Source organism: Myxine glutinosa, chromosome 10, assembly GCF_964187855.1.
Source record: "Myxine glutinosa chromosome 10, kmMyxGlut1.1, whole genome shotgun sequence".
NCBI lineage: Eukaryota > Metazoa > Chordata > Myxini > Myxiniformes > Myxinidae > Myxine > Myxine glutinosa.
In genome coordinates this window covers 12454797-12479718 of record NC_136270.1, presented here as the reverse complement: position 1 = coordinate 12479718, position 24922 = coordinate 12454797, and the positions used below count along the sequence as shown (strand labels likewise).

General features: G+C 44.0%; 1 protein-coding gene across 11 annotated transcripts in view; it reads right to left on the bottom strand.

Annotated features, from left to right (window-relative positions):
• Positions 1–778: 778 nt before the first annotated feature.
• Positions 779–24922, bottom strand: part of LOC137434235 (serine/threonine-protein kinase/endoribonuclease IRE1) — an 86898-nt gene continuing 62754 nt past the window's right edge. For 10 of the 11 annotated variants that reach the window (XM_078785345.1, XM_068127036.2, XM_068127037.2 and 7 more), the window contains 4 exons: positions 24788–24915; positions 18363–18486; positions 16854–16921; positions 779–2413 (listed from right to left, as the gene is read on the bottom strand). In XM_078785345.1, coding sequence (XP_078641471.1) covers positions 2219–2413; positions 16854–16921; positions 18363–18486; positions 24788–24915 — 515 coding nt within the window. In that variant the 3' untranslated portion in view covers positions 779–2218. The remainder of the gene's footprint in view (positions 2414–16853; positions 16922–18362; positions 18487–24787; positions 24916–24922) is intronic. The other variant, XR_013624665.1, reaches the window with a different exon arrangement.

The window sequence follows — 24922 nt, the reverse complement described above, 5'->3', positions numbered from 1 at the left end:
AACACACCAGCACACAAACACACCAGCACACAAACACAAACACACCAGCATGCAAACACAAACACACCAGCACACAAACACACCAGCATGCAAACACAAACACACCAGCACACAAACACACCAGCACACAAACACAAACACACCAGCATGCAAACACAAACACACCAGCACACAAACACACCAGCATGCAAACACAAACACACCAGCATGCAAACACAAACACACCAGCATGCAAACACAAACACACCAGCACACAAACACAAACACACCAGCATGCAAACACAAACACACCAGCACACAAACACACCAGCATGCAAACACAAACACACCAGCATGCAAACACAAACACACCAGCATGCAAACACAAACACACCAGCATGCAAACACAAATACACCAGCATGCAAACACAAACACACCAGCATGCAAACACAAACACACCAGCACACAAACACAAAACACCAGCACTCAAATCAAGCCCTGGTGAGGGTTTGCGATCTCTGATTGCTCTTTATAGTTAATTTTTTTTTGGGTGTGACTGAGTTAATGTAACTGATTATAAAGTGACTCAAACAATGTCACAGAGAGAAATAAAAAGCCATTGCAGCGGAACGATTTCGTTCATCGGAATCTCAAATGACCTATATAGAAGGACTTATTGACCTGTTCTTGGTAGAGTGTGCGTTTAACTTTACGGAGGTTTATAAACACCGTGTTTAACAGAGTATTTAACCTTGCATGTAGGAGCAGGAGAGAAAAAAAAAGAGACGACACACACGATAAATGTACAGTACTTGTATTCAAACATCTATTTTAAAATATTATCTCAAATTTTTACATTTATTTATTACAATGTGTAGAAAATATTCTTCACAGAAATATCCAGAGTTAAAGAGATTAACTAAACCATGGGAAATAATATTCCATATACTGGACTCTACTCATGCATCCAGGTATATAACATGACAATTAATGACGTCAATCATGAAACAACCCCCATGCCCCCCAGATGTCTCGAATATGACCGTTTTCGTTTCTAACCATGTAGAGATGGATGCAAGCATGTGTACCTGGAAAATGCATATTTGACCAAGATTCAGTTGGGAATTCGAGCCTGGCGTTGGCTTAGCGGTTCGGGTGCCGGCTTGGGATCCTAGGATCCTGAGTTTGAATCCCGGTCGATTGCTGAGGGTTGACGCCAGGGGGGTTGACTCAGTCTGTCATCCTTCCGAGGTCGGCAAATTGAGTACCAGCTTGCTGGGATGAATGATCCCGGTGTGTACCCCGATTTAGAATAGGTACACCGTATCCCTGCGGAGTCGTAAGAGGCGACTAAGGGGTTGGCGTCAGGAAGGGCATCCGGCCATAAAAACATTCCCTTAAAAAGGGAACCATGATGATTGTCCCTTAAAAAAGGGATATTCAGTTCGGAGTTCTGACTGCTGCTCGAATGCTGCTGCTCGAATGTGCACCTAATCCACGATACAGCACTCCCATTGGTTAAAGGAGAAATTTATAATTTGGCTGGGATACCAATGCAGAATGGCCTGCTCTTTTCGAAGAACAGCTGCTGTACTTGTCAGTGCAATGCCCGGCCTGTGAAGCACCAAGGTGGGGGTTTATAGTCGGCTGAGAATCGAACCAAGAGGATATACACACATGAGTACCCTACTTCTGTGACGTCATTTGTTAGTAGTGATGCACCACTTCCTTCTTTTCACCATGTGCTTCACAAAGTTTGGAACGGGTATTATGTTGGGATTCATTCTGGCACAGGTGGGACAGCATTCCAAAATTAGCTAACTTGATCATAACCCAATCGTAACTCATTTCTCTTGTTACCATTTTTACTCTGTCAATCTTTGCTCCCAAAGGAGATCAAAATTGTCAAAAGTTTGACAAAACAGTTGCATCACCAGTCCGTTTGTTCTACAAACTGCCTCACACGAAGTACTGCTTATGGATCTGTAAGCAGGAGCTGATAATCCGATGTTCAACCTGGTACAAAACCATCCTCCCTTCCAGCTTCCCACGCTATCCCGAGTTAAGATGGAAGACTCGAGGTGCGTCGTGAACCTTCAAGTTGTTTGCCAAGTGCTGAAACATCCTCCATCATTTATTTGGAGGTCAGAGTACGAACGGAACTTTGAGCCAGCGATGAAGTCAGTCATAGCTCCAGAACTAGCAAGAAGTGAGTTTCAAGCCAGTGTGACGTCATTGCTAGCTCATCGAATCGCGTTCATCTTGCGAAATATAGTAATCCGAAAATTGCCGTTCATGTGCGCAGGACCTCAAGGCATGATACGAGTGCAACAGCAACGAGGGAAAACGAGACGTGAAGTACGTGAGAAAGCCGTCGGGTATAGGCCCCAACGCGAGGCACACGTCAGATGGTAGCTCTCTGTAATGATGCTTCTGGTAGGTGGGTAAAGACAAGTGGGGGGGAATTGGAAGGAAGTGAGGTGCTTTTTCAGGATACTTGACATCAATTTGTCAGCAATATGTTTTTACCTTTACAACACTTAAAAAAAATTCCAGTGTCTGGATCGGATCCAGATCGTAACCAAAATCTAATCAAATGGACCTTGTTACACATCCAACCTGTCCACCATGTTTTGTTGAAATTCTGCTGTAACTTTTAGAGATATCCTCTTCAAAGACAGACAGACAGACAAACTGACAAATGAAAAATCACTCATAGAGCGACACTTGGGAAAAGAGAACAAAGTAGAATGGCACTCAGTAGAGCATCATTTTGACTTCACAAATAATTGGTGGTTGAATTCTGTGACATGATATGCAGATCGTCTTCAAATTTGAAGTTATTCAGATGAATATTGACAATTTAAAAAATTTGAAAAGGTTGTTGACCTTTTGGTCGATGTTGACCTCTTGGCCTATGTTGATCTCAAAAATAGTTGGTGGTTGAATTCATTTCGTTGATATGAAAATCCTTTTCAAATTTTAAGTCAATCGGATGAAAATTGAGGATTTTAGAAATTTGGAAAGGTTATTGACCTTTGGCCGATGTTGACCTTTTGGCCGATGTTGATCTCAAAAATAGTTGGTGGTTGAATTCATTTCGTTGATATGAAAATCCTTTTCAAATTTTAAGTCAATCGGATGAAAATTGAGGATTTTAGAAATTTTGAAAGGTTATTGACCTTTGGCCGATGTTGACCTTTTGGCCGATGTTGATCTCAAAAATAGTTGGTGGTTGAATTCATTTCGTTGATATGAAAATCCTTTTCAAATTTTAAGTCAATCGGATGAAAATTGAGGATTTTAGAAATTTGGAAAGGTTATTGACCTTTGGCCGATGTTGACCTTTTGGCCGATGTTGATCTCAAAAATAGTTGGTGGTTGAATTCATTTCGTTGATATGAAAATCCTTTTCAAATTTTAAGTCAATCGGATGAAAATTGAGGATTTTAGAAATTCGGAAAAAGTGGTTGACCTTTGGCCTATGTTGACCTTGTGACCTATGTTCTCAAAATTAGTTGGTGGTTGAATTCAGTTACCTGATATGAAAATCCTATTAAAATTTCAAGTCAATTGGATGAAAATTGAGGATTGTAGTAATTTTATAAGAAGTAGTTGACCTTTGGCCTATGTTGACCTTTTGACCTAAAAATCGGTAGGATTTTGTCGGACCACGAACTTTACCATTTGGTGAAGTTTCGTGAAGATCGGTTTCAAAATTGTGACCTGTAGGCAAGTATAAGTGAGCGGACAGACAAACACACAAACCAGAGTGATCAACATACTTGTGAAAAAATTTTTTTGGCGAAGTAACAAACAAGTGAAAACATAACCTCCAGGTGAAAACATAACCTCCGTCCAGCATCGGTGACGAAGGTAAATTTTCGAAAGCACATTAAATATTCGAGTCTACAACAACGAATAACAGCTTAAAAGAAGGGTCCGTTGATGCATCATTAACATCGTTGTGTATAACATCATTGTGACCTTCCCTTTGCTATTTCAGATGGGGCTGGCAGGATATTGTAGAGCTACACGTACTTACCTCTGAGCTGTCTCACCTGGGTTCAAATGTCGACCCAGCTATAAACTGCCATCCTGGTGCTTCACAGGTAGAACGAGGCATCAATGTCTGTGTCATCCCTTGGATGGACGTTGAACGAGTGTCCCGTCTGCCAGCATTAGTTGGTGGACATTAAATATCCCACGGTGTCCTTCGCGAAGAGTAGGCGAGCTATCGCTGACACCTTGAACAAATTACAAATTCCTACTCTCACCTACAGGGGCACTGCATCAGCAGCACTACCATTCCTCCAGCAAATGATGCTACCCCCGACCACGTGCTGCAGACGAAAGAAGATGATGAGGCAACAAACGTCCTTGCACCCCCTGCTTGTGACAGCTGTTGATGAGGTATCTCATAGACAGCTCCTTATCTTTTTGGGAACGGGTGTTGTGAATCCCTTTACCTTTGCACCTCGACTAGGTACTTTCCAAAGTTGTTACATCATCCAAATGAGATGTGAGATACATGGCATCACGAGTAGCTTCCACACTCTGTGACCAGACGTGGGTGATGTCATCATATCATGGGATTTTGCTCCGATTGTATCAATAGTACAGAATGTCATCCTCTGAATAAAGCATCACGTGTAACGTCTCTCAAGCATCCTCTCGTACAGTGAGTGGCTCGATCAGCACAACATAACGAAGAAATGCTTTCAAAATGAAAGAAATGCCACTCTCTTGAAAATCCTCTCTATCTCTTTGCTGATGACTCCACTCTCTGCCGGTCCATTCCTCATCCCTCAGATTGGCAGTCTGCAGCCTCCTCACTCTCTGCAGACCTGGACAAAATCACATACTGGTCAAACAAGTGGAACATGTCTTTCAATCCTGACAAATCTCACACTCTTAGGATGTCTCTCCGAAAAGACTGACTGGACAACCCTCCCATCTACTTTCTGAACAATCCTCTCCAAGAAGTTCTGTCACTCAAGCTTTTGGGTCTCACTATCTGCCATGATCTTTCCTGGGAAAATCACATTTCCAAGCTGACCTCCAAAACCAGTCGCCGTCTGGGCATCCTCCGTCGTGCGAAGTCCTTCCTTGGCACACCTGAGCTCCTCACCACATACAAGGCTTCCATCCGCAGCTCAATGGAATACTGCTCTCCCCTCTGGGCCGGTGCTCCTGCCTCACACCTAGCTCGGCTTCACGCTGTTGAAACCAAAGCTTTCAGAATCATTGGAATTTCCTGCGATGGAGCCAACTCCGAGGGCCTTTCGCTTGCTCACCGTAGGCAGATTGGTGGTCTTTCTGTCTCCTACCGACTCCTCTCCGGCCTTGCTCCTCCAGCTCTCTCTGTGCTCTGTCCCCCAAATATTCCCACAGGTCGCACAAGATCTTCTAGCCACCCTCTTCTGGTTAAACTGCCGAAATCTAGGCTCTCTGCTCACCTTCACTCTTTCATTCCTCTTTTCTCACGCCTCTGGAACAAACTCCCTCACTCCCTTCAATCCCACTCCTCCCTCCAGGTCTTTAAAACAGCTGTTCACCACCATCTCTTATCTTCCCCCATCCAAAACCTTGATCTTTTCTACCCACGCTAATTTCACCCCAGATCTACTTTTTTGAATTACCGACTTCTTTCCTGGAAGTTCTAGCAGTGTCCATGTGTTTTTTTACCTCTCCCACCCCCCACTCCCCCTTCCAATGCCTTCTCCCCCAAGCCCTCTCCCTCCCACAGATCTCCCGATGTCCCTGCTCTCCATCTTGTCTCCCACTCCCTTTATCATATGTTTTTATCTCTTATGTGTCAGTTTGTCTTTTTGTGATCAATGTTAGCTCTTACACGAGCCTCGATCTTGTATACAAAAAAAAAAAAAAAGTGCTTAAAAAGGTAAGCCTTTTTACATTTGCATTCCGTTGATCATTGCATCCCAAATTTCTCCTTTAATCAGTACACTCTTAATGGACTGCTGAAGGTCAATTAATCATGACCACAAATCATGGTTTAAGAGGCTCACAAGGCTACAGAAAGCATCTTTGCTCCGCAAGACGTAGCATTCTTTAATGTGGAGCTAATGCTAAAGCTAAAAAATACTTCCAAATATTTTTCATTCAATATTCCACAACCTTTCATGTTGGGAATTGGAAAATTGGGAGAGATGGGCTTAATTGGAAAAGGGACCTTAATGATGTCACGTCTCAAGGATTACACATTAAGCTCATGGCGATTCAGGTTTATCGTGGTTTAATGGGCGTGAGAAGGATTCTCACAGATTTCGCTGGTCTGATTCAATTTCATCCATCCACAACACCCCAAAGGAAGGGAAGTGCGTCACCATTTTGTCACCGTCATCCTGATATGTTTTGCAGGCAGGGCAAGTCATCGATGTGTCTCCGTTCTGAGTCTGGGAGGTCGGCGGTTCAAACCCCGAAGATAAGATGGTCACAGGAAACGACCATCTAATGTTCCGGTGTAACATGACATCTGAGACTCGGCGTATGTCATAACCAGTAAAAGTGGAAGGATGAGCTAAATAAAGGAAAGATGCATGAGAATGAATCAATGAAGGAAAAAGTAGCGTACAAGTTTGACTGATATCCCTTCAGCTGTTCTCAAGTTATAAACCTATTAGAGACTCTGACCTTTGACCTATGACCCCAAAATCTAATCAGTTCATCTTTTCATCATAATACACGTACCTGGTGCTGGCTTAGCGGTTAGGGTGCCGGCTTGGGATCCTAGGATCCTGGGTTTGAATCCCGGTCGATCGCTGAATTAACGCCAGGGGGTTTGACTCACCCTGTCATCCTTCCGAGGTCGGCAAATTGAGTACCAGGTCATTGGTAATTCCCTGTGTGTCGCGAGAGGCGACCAACATGGTTGGCAGCAGGAAGGGCATCCGGCCATAAAACTTTGCTTAAAAAAGGGGACCACGGTGCCCAAAAATGGCCTCTAAAGGTGGTTCTTCTTTCTTCTTCTACACGTACCAACTTTGGTCAAAATCCCATCACTGGTTCACAGGTTATCGCAGTGACAGGATTTTCACCCAACATGACCTCTGACATCTGGGATGATGCGACGATCGGGCCAAATTCCTAATTGCATCTGCATTCACAAACAACATTCGCAACGCGACTCCAGCAGTATAACAGTTGGACTGACTGTTGGAGCTTCGATCCACTCTGAGTCGAGTAGGTCGGTGATCCGAACCCCAGAGTCATTCCAAGCACTTTAAAAATGGTATGTACTGCTTCCTTGCTTGACACTGAGCATTTAGAAAAGCTAGAGCACGGACAAACAGCAATAGGTTGGCAACCATTGCACATTATTTGTTGGGACCTAATGGTCTACTCCTGCATTCAAATTCATTGTGTTTTCACTCATTTTGTTTGTAGCCAGGGGCTGCTGATTTTCACCATTGCCGAGAGCGCGGCTGTGCCGCTGATGCAGTGCCCCCTGCTGGTTAGGGAAGGGATTTGAAATTTGTTCATGGTGCCGGGAAATACTCGCCTACTCTTCGCAAAGGACACCTTGGGCTTGGGATCCTTAAGTCGGTTATAGCCAGGCTGAGATTCAAACCCAGGCTGGAAAGCTTAGAGGTGAGTGTGCGAACCACTAGGCCCTCCTGCCAACCATATAATGTGTGTTTGCAAACATCAATAAATGGAATAGAATTGGCTGAAAAATAATGATTCATGAAATTTTTATTGCTTCATATCAGTGATCAGCTAGTCATAGACTGTACCACAGAAGCAGCTGGAAGGCTCACGCTTTCCTGAAACTATCACCAAGATCGGTGTAGCCATACAAAATGGATTAATTAACAAGAGAAACATTTGCATTTAAATGAAGGACATTGCAGTGATGGTAATATTTTGCAGTTTTGAGTAAAAATTTATAAAAAAACTGTCTGCAAGTCTGTCAAAATTTATAAAATTATATAAAATAAAATTATATATATATATAAATAATTATATATATATATATACATATGTAATCGGGAAAAAAATTCATCCGGAAGGACACACTGAAGCTACCTTTGTAACATTTAATTTCTTCCGATATTTTCAGTCACGTGAAAAAGTAAGTACACCCCATGTAATGTTTGGACTTTTTGAACATATTTCAACATACACCTATTTGATCTTCATTTCAACAATATTGAAAGATAAAGGTGATATAATACAACAAATATCATGAAACATTTACATTTTGAAGTCCATTGTATAATTTAAATAAACATAAATGCAAATTTCGCATGTGGAAAAAGTAAGTACACCCTTGGCTCTAATAGGTGGTATTGCCCCCTTTTGCAGAAACAACCTCAAGTAGGCGTTTCTTATAACTGTCTACCAGTCTCTGGCATCGACTGGGAGAAATTTTTGCCCACTCCTCCATGCAGAATTCTTTCAGCTGTGCGATGTTTGAGGGGTTTCTTCCATGCACAGCTCGTTTCAAATCCCCCCACAACAGCTCAATGGGATTTAGATCCGGGCTTTGACTTGGCCATTCCAGAACCCTCCATTTCTTTCTTTTCAGCCATTCCTTGGTGGATTTACTGGTATGTTTAGGGTCATTGTCATGTTGCAAAGTCCACATTCGGTTGAGCTTCAACTTTCCGACAGTTGGCCTCACATTATCCTCAAGCACCCTCTGGTACAATGAAGAATTCATAGTGGATTATATGATGGTGAGCTGCCCAGGTCCTGATGCAGCAAAGCTGCCCCAAACCATAATATTTCCACCACCATGCTTTCCAGTTGGTATCAGGTTCTTGTGGACAAATGCTGTCTTTGGTTTTCGCCAAATATGTCTTCTGGTACTGTAGCCAAATAGCTCTACCTTTGACTCATCTGTCCAGAGCACATTGTTCCCGAAGTGCTGGTCTTTGCCTCGGTGTTCATTGGCAAACATTAGTCTTGCCCTGATGTTCTTTCTGGACAGCAAAGGTTTCCTCCTGGCACACTTCCCATGTAGATCAAATTTGTGCAGCCTCTTTCTAATGGTAGACTCGTGCACTTTGACATCAACAGTGGCAAGAGCTACCTGTAGGTCCCGTGATGACATTCTGGGGTTCTTAGAGACTTCTTTCAGCATCTTGCGGTCTGCTCTCGGGCTGAACTTGCTGGGGCGGCCTGGCCTGAACAAGTTGGCAGTTGTTTGGAATCTTCTCCACTTGTAGATGATCTTCCGGACAGTCGAATGATTGATTTCAAATTGTTTGGAGATCTTTTTAAATCCCTTCCCAGACTCGTATGCATCTATAACCTTCTTTCTGAAGGCCTCAGAGAGCTTTTTTTTTTTTTTTTTTTTTTTTTTTTTTTTTTTTTTTTTTTTTTTTTTTTTTTTGTTTTGTTTTGTTTTGTTTTGTTTTGTTTTGTTTTGTTTTGTTTTGTTTTGTTTTGTATACAAGATCGAGGCTCGTGAAAGAGCGAACATTAATCACACAGAAAGACAAACAGACACATAAAACAAATAACATCGGGAGCGGTAGACAAGATGGGGAGAGAGGGGGAAGGACACAAACACAACATTTGAGAGCAGGGACCGAGAGACATGGAGACATCGAGAGATCTGTGGGAGGGAGAGGGCTTTGGGGGGGAGGCATGTGAAGGGGGGGAGGCATGTGAAGGGGGGGAGGCATGTGAAGGGGGGGGGGGTGGGAGAGGTATAAACATATGGACACTGCCAGGATTTCCAGGAAATAAGTTGGAATTTCAAACAAGGTGGATCTGGGGTGAATTAGTGGGGGTAGAAAAGATCAAGGTTATGGATGGGGGAAGATAAGAGATGGTGGTGAACAGCTGTTTTAAAGACCTGGAGGGAGGAGAGGGATTGAAGGGAGTGTGGGAGTTTGTTCCACAGGCGGGAGAAAAGAGGAATGAAAGAGTGAAGGTGAGCAGAGAGCCGAGATTTCGGCAGTTTAACCATCAGAGGGTTGCTGGCAGATCTTGTGCGACCTGTAGGAATATTTGGGGGACAGAGCACAGAGAGAGCTGGGGGAGCAAGGCCGGAGAGGAGTCGGTAGAAGACAGAAAGACCACCTACCTGCCTGCGGTGAGTGAGTGAAAGGCCCTCAGAGATAGCTTCATCGCGGGAGATTCCAATGATTTTGAAAGCTTTGGATTCAACAGCGTGAAGCCGAGCCAGGTGTGAGGCAGGAGCACCAGCCCATAGGGGAGAACAGTATTCCATTGAGCTGCGGATGAAAGCCTTGTAAGTGGTGAGGAGCTCAGGTGTGCCGAGGAAGGACTTCGCACGACGGAGGATGCCCAGTCGGCGACTGGCTTTGGAGGCCAGCTTGGAAATGTGGTTTTCCCAAGAAAGATCATGGCAGATAGTGAGACCCAAAAGCTTGAGTGACAGAACTTCTTGGAGAGGATTGTTGAGAAAGTAGATGGGAGGGTTGTCCAGTCGATCTTTTCGGAGAGACATAGTAAGAGAGTGAGATTTGGCAGGATTGAAAGACATGTTCCACTTGTTTGACCAGTCTGTGATTTTGTCCAGGTCTTCAGAGAGTGAGGAGGCTGCAGACTGCCGATCTGAGGGAAGAGGAATGGAGCGGCAGAGAGTGGAGTCATCAGCAAAGAGATAGAGAGGATTTTCCAGAGAGTCAGAGAGATCATTGATAAAGACCAGAAAAAGCACAGGGCCCAGCACACTTCCTTGGGGAACTCCAGCCTGAACAGGAAGGGGAGATGAGAGAAATCCATTCAGGGCCACACGTTGACTACGACCAGAGAGGAAGTCCGCAAGCCATGCATGGAGATTTCCATGGATACCATAGGAGGAGAGTTTGGTGAGCAGAGCTGGGTGCCAGACCGTATCAAAGGCCCTTGATATGTCAAGGGAGACAGCTCTGATTTCCTGTTTGGCATTGAGGACCTCCATCCATTGTTGAGACAGCAGAAGCAGCATGTCCAGAGTAGAGTGACCTGGTCTGAAACCAAATTGATGATCAGAGATCAAGCCATTGGAGAAGAGGAAAGATTTCATATCCGAAGCAATGATGGATTCCATGACTTTGCTGATAATTGGGAGCAGGCTGATTGGTCTGTAGTTGCAAGGATCTGTTTTTGCACCTTTTTTGTGTAAAGCGGTAATGTTAGCTGATTTCCAGGATGCTGGCAGATGACCTTGAGCAAAAGATAGGGTGAAAAGAACAGAGAGAGGGTGAGATAGAGCGGCAGAGCAGGATTTTAAGAGCCGTGGGCTGATGCCGTCTGGTCCAGTTGCAGAATCAGAGTCGAGGTTTGACAAAAACTCCTCCACCTTGTCAGGAGAGAAGGACACAGAGTCCAGGAGCAGTTGGGTTCGACTGGGAAAGGTGGGAACAGAGAGAGATGGGTTTGGGACTAAGGATTTCGAGGCGAACACAGAGTTGAGGCATTCGGCTTTGTCACGTGCGATGTCAACTGTGTGGCCATTTGAGGTAAGGGAGGGGATGGAGGGGGAACAAACACCAGAAACGGATTTGACCAGACGCCACCAGGATTTGGAGGAAGGAGACAGGTTTGAGAGTTCATTCTTGAGTGAGGAGAGATAGTGCTTCCTGGCACTCCTGAGGGTAGACACACACTTGTTCCGAGCTTGGTGGAAGGAACTGAGATTTCCTTCAGTTGGATTAGCCTTCCAAGAGGCAAAGGCAAGTTGTTTCAGGGCAACTGCCTCACCACAAGATTCAGTGTACCATGGACGGGAGGAAGGGTAAGACAATTGAAGGCGAGATGGGATAAATCTGTGCATGAGAGAGATCAGTTTGCTTTGGAAGAATTCCCAGGAAGAATTGATGTCAGAGGCAGTGGAGATGGGAGACCAATCCAGACGATTGATGGCTGCTTGAAGACCGTCCCAGTCGGCCTGAGTGAAATGCCAGACTCGTCGACGCTGAGGAGGCTCTCTGAGAATGGCCAGAGAGATGTCCACTTTGACAAGCACATGATCAGAAGAACCGATTGGAGCAGAAGAAGAGCAGCAGACATTAGCAGGGAAGTTTGTCATAACCAAGTCTAGAAGAGAAGATACTCCATTGGCTGAGATCCGGGTCGGGAAATTGACAGATTGTGTCAATCCCAGTGAGTCACAGAAGTCCTTTGCTGAGGTGCCATGACTAGTGAGAGAGGAACCCACACCCAACCAGGTGGCATGATGACAGTTGAAGTCACCACATATGAGGAAGAGAGAGTTGGGATGAGTGGATAGAAGTTGGTCCATGTTGTCAGACATTGAAATGTAGATGGAGTCATCACTGTTTGGGGGACGGTACAGAACACATATGAACAAAAGGTGGGAGCGGAGAGGAAGCCGTAACCAGAGGTACTCCTGCGGGTGAGGAGGAAAGAGAGCAGTGCAAGGAGAGTGAGGAAGAGAGTTTTTGACAAAGATAGCCACCCCACCACCAGGCCGAGGCTCAGGTCTATCATACCGGAGGAGGGAGTAACCAGGAAGAGATATTAAGGAATCAGAGACATCTTGAAGGAGGAAAGTCTCTGTTAAGCAGATCAAGTCTGGATTGTCAGAAGCAACCTGTATGGAGAGATCAGTCAGGTTTGAGCGAAGGCCCCGGATGTTTGAGGTCCATACCGTCAATGAAGAGAGAGGGGGAGCATCGGGTACAGGACAGGGGAGGGGAGGAGTAGGGTAAGATGAAGGATGAGAGGGGGAGGTAGGGAGAGCAGTTGATAGCGTTTCAGATGTTGCAGAAGAGTTCCAAGAAAGGGAAGGATGAGGAGGATGAAAGGTTTGATCTAGGCATGGTGATGCCGCACACTTCAACAACAAAGAGCAAACCAAACTAAATGTCTGAGGTTTAAATAAGACAGGTTCCTCCAAGATCCTCTCTAACGATGTTCTAGTCATTTGCACTTGATCTGGTGCACCTGATTCTAATTTTAGGTATTTGAAGTAGTGATAAATGTAGGGGTATACTTACTTTTTCCACATGCAAAATTTGCATTTATGTTTATTTAAATTATACATTGGACTACAAAATGTAAATTTTTCATGATATTTGTTATATTATATCACCTTTATCTATCAATATTGTTGAAATGAAGATCAAATAGCTGTATGTTGTAATATGTTGAAAAAATAAAAACTTTACATGGGGTGTACTTACTTTTTCACGTGACTGTATATGCCTTTTACATTTGCATTATATATTATATACACACACACGCAGAATATATACAGACTTGGCATTTAATATGGAATATTTTTTTTGTGGGGTGAACTTACTTTTCAAGATGTCTTAGAACCAAAAGTTCATTGGAATTATGTTGAAATTATTCTAGATTTTGTTAATGTGACCTTTAAAAGAAACAAAAACCACATTTGACATTTCGAAACAAATAAATTGATCCTTGAAAGTGATGTAAACTGATATCGAACTCATTTCATGGACAGTACTGTGTTAAACTTCTGTACGTTTTCCAGAAGAATCTCTTTATTTTGCACATTAGCCAAATTTTTTTTTAACAAAAACAAAAGTTAAATTACGAATGGGATTACGGACAGTAAAATTACAGTTCAGTACTTCGTGTAACCCCCACGAGCATTCAGGAGAGCACATACACGTTGATGCATGCTGTTCACGAGATTTGCCAAGGTTTGGACAGGAATCGCTTGCCATGCAGTGACAATAGCCTGCTGCAATTCACGCACAGAGGTCGGCTGCTGGTCCAAGGGGTCGATTGATGCGTTAATTCTTCCCACAAGTTCTCTATCGGATTCATATCCGGGGACATGGCAGGCCACTCCATATGCTCTACACCACGGTCAGCAAGAAAGTGTTGGATCATGCGAGCACGATGAGGCCGTGCATTGTCATCTTGGAAGACAAAGTTTCCTCGAAAGGCTGCACGAGCAAATGGAAGCAATGTTTCTTCCAGAATGGCCCTGTACTTGAACTGGTTCAGGTTTCCATTCAGAACAACCAGGTCAGTTTTGCCCCCTGCATGAAAAGCAGCCCAAACATTCACCCCACCACCTCCAGCTTGGACTCTTGGCACTATACAATCTTTGTTGTAGGCTTCATGCACTTGTCTGCGCACTCGGACGTGGCCATCTTGACGATAGACCAGAAATCTAGACTCGTCACTGAAGATCACGTGATTCCAGTGTCCTGGCTGCCATTGACGGTGCTCTCTGGCCCACTGCAATCGGCGCTGGCGGTGTTGTCTGGTCAGGCGTGGCTTTCTCAGGGGATGCCTGGCATGATAGCCTGCTTAAACCAGTCATTGGTTGACTAGCCTTCTGGATACAGGCACATTTGTCAGTTGCTGCCACTCAGCCCTAAGCCGATTAGCTGACTTGGTACGGCCATTGCGGACTAACCGGTGCAGCTGGCGATCATCCCTCCTTGTGGTTCTGCGGGGACGTCCTGGCCTCGGTATTGGAGTAGGGACACCCCTCTGAGCATTTCGTTTCAGGATCTTTGACACCTGACCTTGAGTGATGCCATACTGCCAAGCAATAGCACGCTGTTTCATGCCATAATTTCGTAAAGCCACCTCTCCATGACAAACAGCATTGTCGAGTTGACGGACCATCTCCAGAGGAAGCGGAAATAACTTTTGGAGACATGCAGCAGTTGTTTTCCACTCATACAGAATGCAACAACCCTTGTATACCCGACTGTGAAGCCAATCATCAAATGCACCTGTCCGTACATTTTGCCACGCCACCTGTGATATAATCCTGTTGTTGACTTCTTGCTGTGACAGACAATCAGTGACATGGTTCTTTTAACAAATAAATCACCAAAGTGTAAAAGAAACTCACCAGATTGATATACTGAGTTAAGAAAGGAAACCCAAGTCAAGAAAAAAAAAATATTCCATATTAAATGCCAGGTCTGTATATATATATACACACACACATACACAGTATACCCTTAAAGACCATTAGGCTCAAAAGACCCCGAAGATCCTTAAGACCACGAAGACCCAATAAATACCCAAACGACCATGAAGACCTAAAATACCCAAAATGACCCCAAAGATCCTGAAGACCCAAAAGCCTCCCCAAAATACACTGAAGACCCTTGAAGACCCAAAATATCCTGAAGACCCAAAAGACACTGAAGACTTGTAAGACCCATAAGATCCTTTAGACCCATAGACACCAAAATCCTGAAGACCCCCAAGACCAATAATACCACTTTTACCTTTGAGACCTTTTCACTACTTTAGACACCTTTAGATCCCTTCACCCTTCCAACCTTTTGACCCTTTAAACCTTTACACCTTCAGTCCTTTTCGACCCCTAAGACCTTAAGACGAATTAGACACCTTACACCCTTCAGACCGATTGGACAGCTTGGACCCTTGACCATTTAGAACTTTACATCACTTGGACCTTTTTTGATCACAAATAAATTACAAACAAATAATATCACCAATATTATAAATAATTTTGTACAAAGGAAATGTTTGTATTATGATTAGTGTAAATCATGACAATACAGCAACTCAGGTTCAGTCAGGTCATTATCCTCAGTTAAAACAAGCCCGTGCCTCTGCAGCGATATTGGGTTGAGGCGAGCGTAGCGAGCCGATTCATGCTAATATAATATTATTATTATATTAGCCGAGCGAGCCGAGCGGAGGCTCCGCGACCGAACAGTTATTCCCCGAACTAAAACCCGATTCACCCCAAACTTTGGCCGTATCGCGCCGCAGCTGCTCAATCTGGAAAACTCTAAAGCGACCGAATGCAAAGAGGAAGAAGACGTACAGAAGAGTAACTGGGTTTATTATTATTCACACATATAAGCAAAAAGAAAGCAGTCACGATTATTTACAGGGGACAGGAGACGCAGGTGACACAGTGAAAATTACTAGCTTACCTAACAGGCTTAACTTATTCCCAGGGACAAGACAAAAGACAGACTACGAACACACTTACACGGGGAATGATGATAGGGATGGCAGGTGGATGGCTGGCGGGATAGGGAGGTCCAACTGGTCCTGCAGCACGATCGGCTCGTTGGGCAGCCGCCGTTCCTTCGCGGCCCTGCTCCAAACTGCCGTCCAGGCCCCACACTGCTGTGGCTGCAGTTTCGGTGGCTCGAGCTGCTGTAGAGGCAGTTTCGGTGGCTCAAGCTGCTGTAGATGCAGTTTCGGTGGCTCAAGCACGCAGCTCAGCTCTGACGACCCAGCTCTTGTCTCCTCCCTCCTTGTCTCAACTCTGTCAAAGCTCATCTCTTTTGGGGAACGCCCCGCCGGCGGGTTATATAGGCCCCGCCCCTCAACCTTTGCGAACCTCCCCCAAACGCTCTTCCTCCGCCCTCTCAAACCAAACCCCTCGTGCTTAGTTGGTTGTTCGGGGCTGGCTCACTCCTCCCCTCTATGACGAGGTGGAGACACGCCTTTCTTCCCCAACCCTGCCTCGTGGCCAATGGTGGTTGAAGAAAACCGCCCAAAATGCAGTTGGCCATTGAAATGAAATGAAAGGGGGGGTCTATTCTTATTTCACTTGGTACAATGGAGTATTTAAGTTAATGGGAGACACAGCCTTACCCTAAGACACATAATAAGATATAAGCTATCGAACAGGGGTATTCTATGATTGGCTGACGTGGATGCTTTATGGACTAATTACCGAGACGCCCTTTTTACCTTTACACAACTCCGGAGGCAGGAGGCGCGGAATAAACAATAATAATAATAAAGCACACAATAAAAAAAACACAATCCTCATATCCGCAACAATATATATATATATATATATATATATATATATATATATATATATATATATATATATATATATATATATATATATATATATATACACTGCGCGCGTGCACGCACACACACATACACACACACACAATGTATGAATGCAGCAAAAACCCACCTTGTTCCTCATAGCCCTGAGTAGGTCACGTACACTGCCGCCATTGTATGATCGAAATTTGCGCAAGTCTGTCAAAAGCAGTGAAAGACATCAACTTAGCACATGCTCAGCACATTTTAAAAACAATGGGCATCACCCAAGTGCATCATCCATTCAAAATCTAATTAGTATTTGATTACTGCTCTTTTATTGTGTACCACTCCTTTCCTATTGCATCTCCAGGTGCTGCATGGCGTCATCGCCAGGCACTGAAGTGGGCCCGGCGATGACGCACGCTGAAATTGGGTCCTCAGTTTTCACTCCATTGTTTTTTTTTTTGTTTTCTTGTCTTTCTTGTTTATTTGTCCGGGCGATATCTCCATTCCATTCTTTGAGCTAGGAAGCTGAAATTTGGGCACAATAGTGAGAAAGTGCTTGGGCAAAAACGGTATTTTTTATTTTCTGATTAATCAATTAATTACTTAATTATTATCGATTTATTAAGTACTTATTTATTTTCTTTCTCATCTGGGCAATATCTCAGGCACCTTTTGAGTTAGAAAGCTGATATCTGGACACAATAACCAAGTGATTTGGCTGTAAAGGGTATTTTTGATTTGTTGATTTATCAATTAATAGATTATTTTTTTAATTATTCGATTAACTGCTTAATTTTCAAAAAGTTACAGATTCAGATGAAACGGTGATGGTTTAGGTATGCTATTAGCCAATTGATTAATAAATTAATTATTTTGTGATTATTATTTATTTCTTTTAATTATTAGTTCCTAATTTATTTTCTTTCTTATATGTCCACATCTCAGGCACCTTTTTAGCTCGGAAGCTGAAATTTGGACACGACAGGGACCAAGTGATGTGGCTACAAAGGATATTTTTGATTTATTGATTCATTGATTAATGAATTAATCGATTAATTACATAATTATTTTTCAAAGAGTTGCAGATTTGGATGAATCTGTGGTGGTTTAGGTATGCTATTGGCTAATTGATAAATAAATTATTTTACGATTATTTATTTATTTTCATTGCACAACTAATCAATTAACCAATCAATTATTGTACACTGCTCCCTCCCAATTCCATCTCCATGTTCTGTTTGGCGGCAACGCCAGGCGCCCCGGGATGGCGTGCGCTGGAGGACATGATATTTATTTATTTGGCATTTGGGCGGTGTACTTTAAATGTAGCTCTACTTGTTATCTTTACCTTTTTGCATTATAATCTGAGCAAGGACAAAAATGGACAAGTGTCCACGGCGCATCATTCATGCTGCATAATCCCACAGAGAGAGGGAGAGAGGGAGAGAGGGAGAGAGGGAGAGAGGGAGAGAGATAGAGAGATTTTCAGAGAGAGAGAGAGAGGGGTGGGAGAGTGAGAGAGAGGTGGGAGAGGGGGGGGAAGGGGGAGAATGGTGAGGATGGTAGAGGGCGGAGGGGGGGAAGGGAGGTAAGAGAGAAAGAGAGAAGGAGAGAAGGAACTATTCAGTGAACCTATCAATCGTTTCACTACCTGTTTGTAAAGGTAAACCGATATGGCCCTTCCAATTCTCGTAAACAACTTCTGAAGCACCATTCTCCAGTCGACAAACATGAACACCATCTTGTGGCTCCTTCTCCAGTCGGTCACTCACGTCCTGTGGGAAGTGTGCAGTGTCTATAACTAAAGTCGCACGTAGACGATGAAGGTTCATTGATGTCATGGCACTGATGCTAAAATTCCGCACTGAATGTTATTCACACTATGCTCCACGTGTTAGAATCCCTCTCGGTATCAACTCGGAAATGTTACAATCCCTCTGAAGATGTTAGATCTGGTAATGACTGTTTGTGATACAGTACCTGGTGTAAACAAAAGGCACACACAAAGTGAACGAATCCAGAAGTAAAAGCCACAGATATCGTGGGCTTTCATGTTGCTCTTTGTACCCCGAATCATTATTTTGTTTTAAATTACGGAGGGCTCAATGCTCGTCTGCGCTCGCAGACCCCCGGGAAAAAAAGATCTCACCCCTGGTCTGGAGTAGGGTTGAGTTCACCCTGGGGCGAGACCAATCTCAGGGGTAGCCCCTGAGCTAAAACAGCAAGTGTAAAAGCTCGATCAGCACATTCACCCCCAAGTAGCCCTTGGGCCACCCCCAATATGTGGTCTAATGTAAAAAGTAAGAATGTAATCACTAATCTCAGCATAAAATTAGTGATCTTAGAGCAGCAAGATAAGGCAAAACAAATAAGAAATAAAATACCTTAAATGGTACTTGATCCATTGTGAATGTAAGTGAAGATGACGTTTCTCGGGCCTACCCTTCTTCGGAGCAAAATAGAAAGACAATTGAGTGGGAGTTGATAAAAGAAGACTTCCACAAATGATGTCATCACTAACATGCTGGGAAGTAAGAATGCCAATTGAGCAGAGGTGTGCACATCATGTGTGACATACAGTATTGGTCAGAGTGAAACGTCATGGGTGACATGATGGTGGAGAGGCAGAGAAGAAGAAGATGATGAAAAAGAAGAAGAAGGGAGGTAGAATGAGCAGACAAAGACAGGTAAGAATGGGGGAGAGCGAGAGGGAGGAAAGTGGGAGGGGGAGGAAAGTGGGAGGGGGAGGAATGTGGGAGGGGGAGAAAGGATGGGAGGGGAGAATGGGAAGAAGGGGAAGAAAGGGTGAGGCAGACAAAGATGAGGAATAGGAGAAGAGATAAGAAAGTGGAATATGAGGAAAGAGAAAGGAAAATGACTGAAAAAGTAAAAGACAAGAGAGAGGGGTGAAGGATGAGCTTGAATACGCATGGGGCTAGCAGAAAGAGAAATTTCCATTCAAGCCGTTTGATACTGATGTTCCAAGTTTATGGAGGAAATATTGTTATTTGAGTTTCTGTGAGTCATTGCTTCCATGGTGGAGTATCAAAACACAAACAGATATATGATAAATAACGCGTCCTGCCTGGTCAAAGTGACGAGAAACCCGTTTACGGATATCATCCTTTTTGGTTCTGACATTGCAGAGGTGTTCTCACATTGGTGGTGGTACAGGTAACATGATCCTCAATATTGATGTGGGATTGGTGAAGTCAAAGGCATTGCAATGACTGTGCAGGATTTGAATGAACCAGGTGCTAGATTAGAAGGTCGTGTACCTTTGACTAGAAAATCTCGCAAAGTTTTGTCTCGTTTGAATGAAAACACAGGTGGTTGAATGAAAATGGAAGTAGGTTCTGTAGTGCGCCAGACAATGGTTTGAGATCAATTGGTTTTATTTCTGCATCCATCCGGTGATCACCATATCCACGAACAAAAACTACTCGTAACGTCTTCCTCCTCAATGTTCAAAAGTTCACATTAGTGGCCAAAATGAGTACCCCCTCCTGGGATATGCGGTTGCAAGTCACTCTGTGATAGGTAGCCTGTGTCAGAGCCTTCGATTCATCAATAGCTGAGCTTTGGAGTAGGGTAGCCCTGCTATGGGAGTGTTCCTGTCCATCAGCAGGGTCAAATACAAATCCTCACTAGATTCTAGAGCCTTCCTGAGCCCTTGTTTGTCAGTCAGTATTGTATGTTTGGCCTGTCCGTTCGATTAGGCGTATGTGGGACTTTATGTCATCATATGAAATCCCATTTCTTGAGCGAATCATTTTAATTCTGCACTTGCAAATGGCATGTTGTCAGCTATCAGCTCCTGAGGAATGCAGTGTCTGGCGAATGTTGGTTTGAGTGTATCAGTGACATGCTTTGCAGAAGGTCCAGGGACCCGAAGCACCTCTGGATACGTTGAGAAGTAGTCTACCACAAGGAAATGTTTCCCTGCAAATTGGAGAGCTCAGCTCCGACTTTCTGCTAGGGTCCTTGTGGAACTTCCTGTGGCATGAGCGGTGCTTTACAGTTAGCTAGTCTGAACTTTGCACACACCAGACATTTGGCTACAAGTTGCTCAATGTGACTGCTTATTCCAGGCCAGAAGACGACTTGACGAGCTCTAGCTTTGCCTTTTTCTTGTCCAAAATGGCCTTCATGGATCGTACTGAGTACATTGCGAAGTGGTGCTTTAGGGATTATTATGCGGTCCCCAGCAAAGAGCAGACCATGGACAAGGTGAAGTTCATGTCTGGTGTCCCAATACGGCTTGATGATGGGTGGCAAGTTGGCTCTGTGGGGATGGCCATCCATTTATGATAAATCCAGCTAAAAGCTGAAGAACGTTATTGTCTGAGGTTACAGAACTTAGGGCCTCTAGTCTGTGTTGGATTTCTGGCAACTGGGATATCAATTGGTGTACCTCATCTGTATGTCTTCAATTAAAATGCTGGCAGGTGGCACAGTGCCCGTAGGAGTTCTAGAGAGTGTCGGGAATATACAGTAGCTTGCCACACACATACTTAAGTTCCAAGTCGTAACGAAGAAGACGAAGCATCAATTGTAGCCGAAGTGACGCTCTGTTTAAGCGGTTTTCTAACGATGGTTACCAATGGCTTGTGGTCTGTTTGCACCTCTGTATTACACCCATACACATTATGGTGGAACCTTTCTACCACAAAACCACACCAAGCAGTTCCTTTTCTATTTAGCATAGTTTTGCTCTGCCACTGATAGCGAATGAGAGGCATAGGCAACTGGATGTCCTTGTTGTAGCAAACATGCTCATATAGTCTAGTAGGAAGTCTAGGTCCCCCTGCACCCCCCGGAGATATACTTCTAATCAGTGTTTCTAGATTGGAAAAAATGTGTAGAAAATGACTAGCTATGGCCCCAAGCTGAAAAAATGTCCCACATACCATTTTTATGCAAATTACTGCTGCCATTATCAAAAAAAGACTAGGTCCCCCTGCACCCCCCGGAGATATACTTCTAATCAGTGTTTCTAGATTGGAAAAAATGTGTAGAAAATGACTAGCTATGGCCCCAAGCTGAAAAAATGTCCCACATACCATTTTTATGCAAATTACTGCTGCCATTATCAAAAAAAGACTAGGTCCCCCTGCACCCCCCGGAGATATACTGAAACTGGCAGTGACTGGTGATTGAAATGCGGTGCCTTTTTGTGTTTCAGGTCGAGGTACGTGAACTCCCCACGATCTACAGCAACCAGGAAGAGACTGATACCAGGGTGGTTCTGTACCTCCATCATGCTGCTACCATCGGATACAAGAACGCTGTAGTCAGAACACCGGACACAGACATCCTCCTGATCCTGCTCCACCATGCCCACAACATCAAGCTGACGGTGTACCTGGATACAGGGTCAGGGAAGCATCGCCAACTTGTCAACGTCTCTGAGCTGGCAGAATCCCTGGGAGAGGACTACTGTGCCACTCTCCTGGGGTACTATGTGTTCAGCGGAGAAGACTGCACCAGTGCCTTCAAAGGGAAGGGAAAAGTCGGGCCCTTGAAAAAGCTGGAGAAGAATCCCAGGTTTCACAGGGCATTCGGTGAATTTCACAGGGTATTTAGAAAAATAAAACTTTGTGTTAACGTCTGTGTAGACGGACCTTAATATGAGTCTATTATTTCGTAAAACTGTGATTATTTTGTAAATAAAGCACTAATTAGCATACTAGTATACCATAGACACATGTAATCATGTTATGAATAGTTCTATCATGATCTATGCCCTTCAAAACATGGGTCTAGACACCTTCATTTTTCAATTATCTGCAATATTGGCTGAGCTATGTCAAAAATCGTTTTTTTGATAATGGCAGCAGTAATTTGCATAAAAATGGTATGTGGGACATTGTTTCAGCTTGGGGCCATAGCTAGTCATTTTCTACACATTTTTTCCAATCTAGAAACACTGATTAGAAGTATATCTCCGGGGGGTGCAGGGGGACCTAGTCTTTTTTTGATAATGGCAGCAGTAATTTGCATAAAAATGGTATGTGGGACATTTCTTCAGCTTGGGGCCATAGCTAGTCATTTTCTACACATTTTTTCCAATCTAGAAACACTGATTAGAAGTATATCTCCGGGGGTGCAGGGGGACCTAGTCTTCCTACTAGACTAATAGGCCAGTAAATGATGCGTCAGTTTGGATGACTGATAGTTTGGCTCAAAGAACTTCAGGACTGGTACGTAGGAAATTGCCTGCCTGAGTGTGTTCAATGCTGCAGCGTATTGAAGGTGCCGCCGCCATTGTGCGTCCTTCTTCAGTAAGTCATGTAGCGGTGCTGTGATCGTTGACATGTTGGGTATGAAATGCGAGAGGTAGTTAAAAACTCCCAAGGCATGCTGAAGGTCCACTTTGGACGTGGGTGTTGGCAAGTTTGTGACTGCTTGTAATTTGGCCATATCAGGCCTAAGGCCTTCGGCAGTGACGACGTGTCCCATATAGCTGACTAGAATGAGTCCTTTTGATCAAAGATAGGAAACACCCACCTACCTCCTAACCGACTGATTACCTCCTCTGTAGTGGGGATCTGATGGTGCTCTCGTTTTAGTGCTTTGTTTAAGTTCCTTGAATCTAAACGTAACTGTAACGAGCTATCCTTCTTTTCGATGATCACGTGGTTGTGCACTCAGTCAGTGGGTCCAATCACCTGTGTAATAGCGCTTTGTGATTCCATGTCCTCAATCTTCTGCTTGAGATGATCGTGCCAGGAAGTCTTCTGTTATCAACCTCTACCCCCATTGTCTCTTTTGGTCCGATGAAGGGTAAGGCCCAAAACGTCGGCTTCATTTTTATTCACGGAGGATCAATAACCATATAAGGCATTTTATTCCAGTATAGAACCGGCAAAACGGAGGCGGCAAAAAGGGTTGGCGTCAGGAAGGGCATCCGGCCGTAAAACATTGCTTCAAAAAGGGGACCAAAAAACAACCACGGTTCCCAAAAAAGGCCAACCCCCGCTTTGCGGGGAAAAATGGCCTCTAAAGGTGGTATATTATTTATTATATAGAACCACCTTTAGAGGCCATTTTTCCCCACAGAGCAGGGGTTGGCCTTTTTCGGGCACCGTGGTCCCCTTTTTGAAGCAATGTTTTATGGCCAGATGCCCTTCCTGCCACCAACCCTGTTAGTCGCTTCTGGCGATACACAGGGAATTACCAGTGAACTGGTGCTCAATTTGCCGACCTCGGAAAGATGACAGGCTGAGTCAACCCCCCTGGTGTTAATTCAGCGATGGACCGGGATTCGAACCCAGGATCCTAGGATCCCAAGCCGGCACCCTAACCGCATTTTATTCAGGTATAAAAAGGTTTCATAACAGATATTAAGTGTATTTTAGCATAATAAATTTATTGTGGTGCATGATATTAAGAATTGCTGCTTTACAAGGAGGAAAGTGGTGACAGCAGGTTGCGGAAAGGTGGGAATGGAAAATTGGGTTGCAGGAATTGATAGCACCCCCACCGAACGTGGGCAAAAATTGTGTTTTCACCCTGTCTATTTGATTGTCTGTGAATAGGATCTCTCAAAAATTTGTGGATGGAGGACGAAATTTGGTGGACAGGTTGGGTGTGTGGCAAGGATGCATAGATTTGATTTTGGTGAAGATCCGAATCCGGATCCAGATACAAGATTAAATTTGGTTTTAAGTGATTCTTCAACATTGAGTAGATAGGGCCAAAAATGATATTTCAAGTTGTGAACTACTTATGACAAAACTTGGTGGACGAGTTGCTTCAGGCGAGAAGAGCAAGCCAATTAGATTTTGGTTTAGGTGCGGATGCAGATCCGGCCTATCTGTGGGATGCAAAACGTAAACTTTTCAGCCTGGCAGAGGTACCGTATGTGCTCTACTGAGTGCCGTTCGAGTTTCCTTCAGTTTCATTTCTCAAATGAAGGTTCACAACCCTGAAACACCGATTCACATATTATGAAGTGAACGTATTATGAGGGTAAGACACGTATGTCACAATAGGGGGTAATATAGAGAATGACGAGCTTAATAAGATCAATATTGAGTTGACCAACAATCCGAAGAGGTGGGACGGAGTAACCTGAAGAAATTGCAGTCTTTTGATGGGTGCCCAGAAGAACGGGTGCTTGGCAATGGCCTCTGCGGAGGGCCTTAGTTCTGCCTCTCGGCTAATCATGCCAACGACAAGGTCTCGAGTCAGTAGACTGTCTGGAGA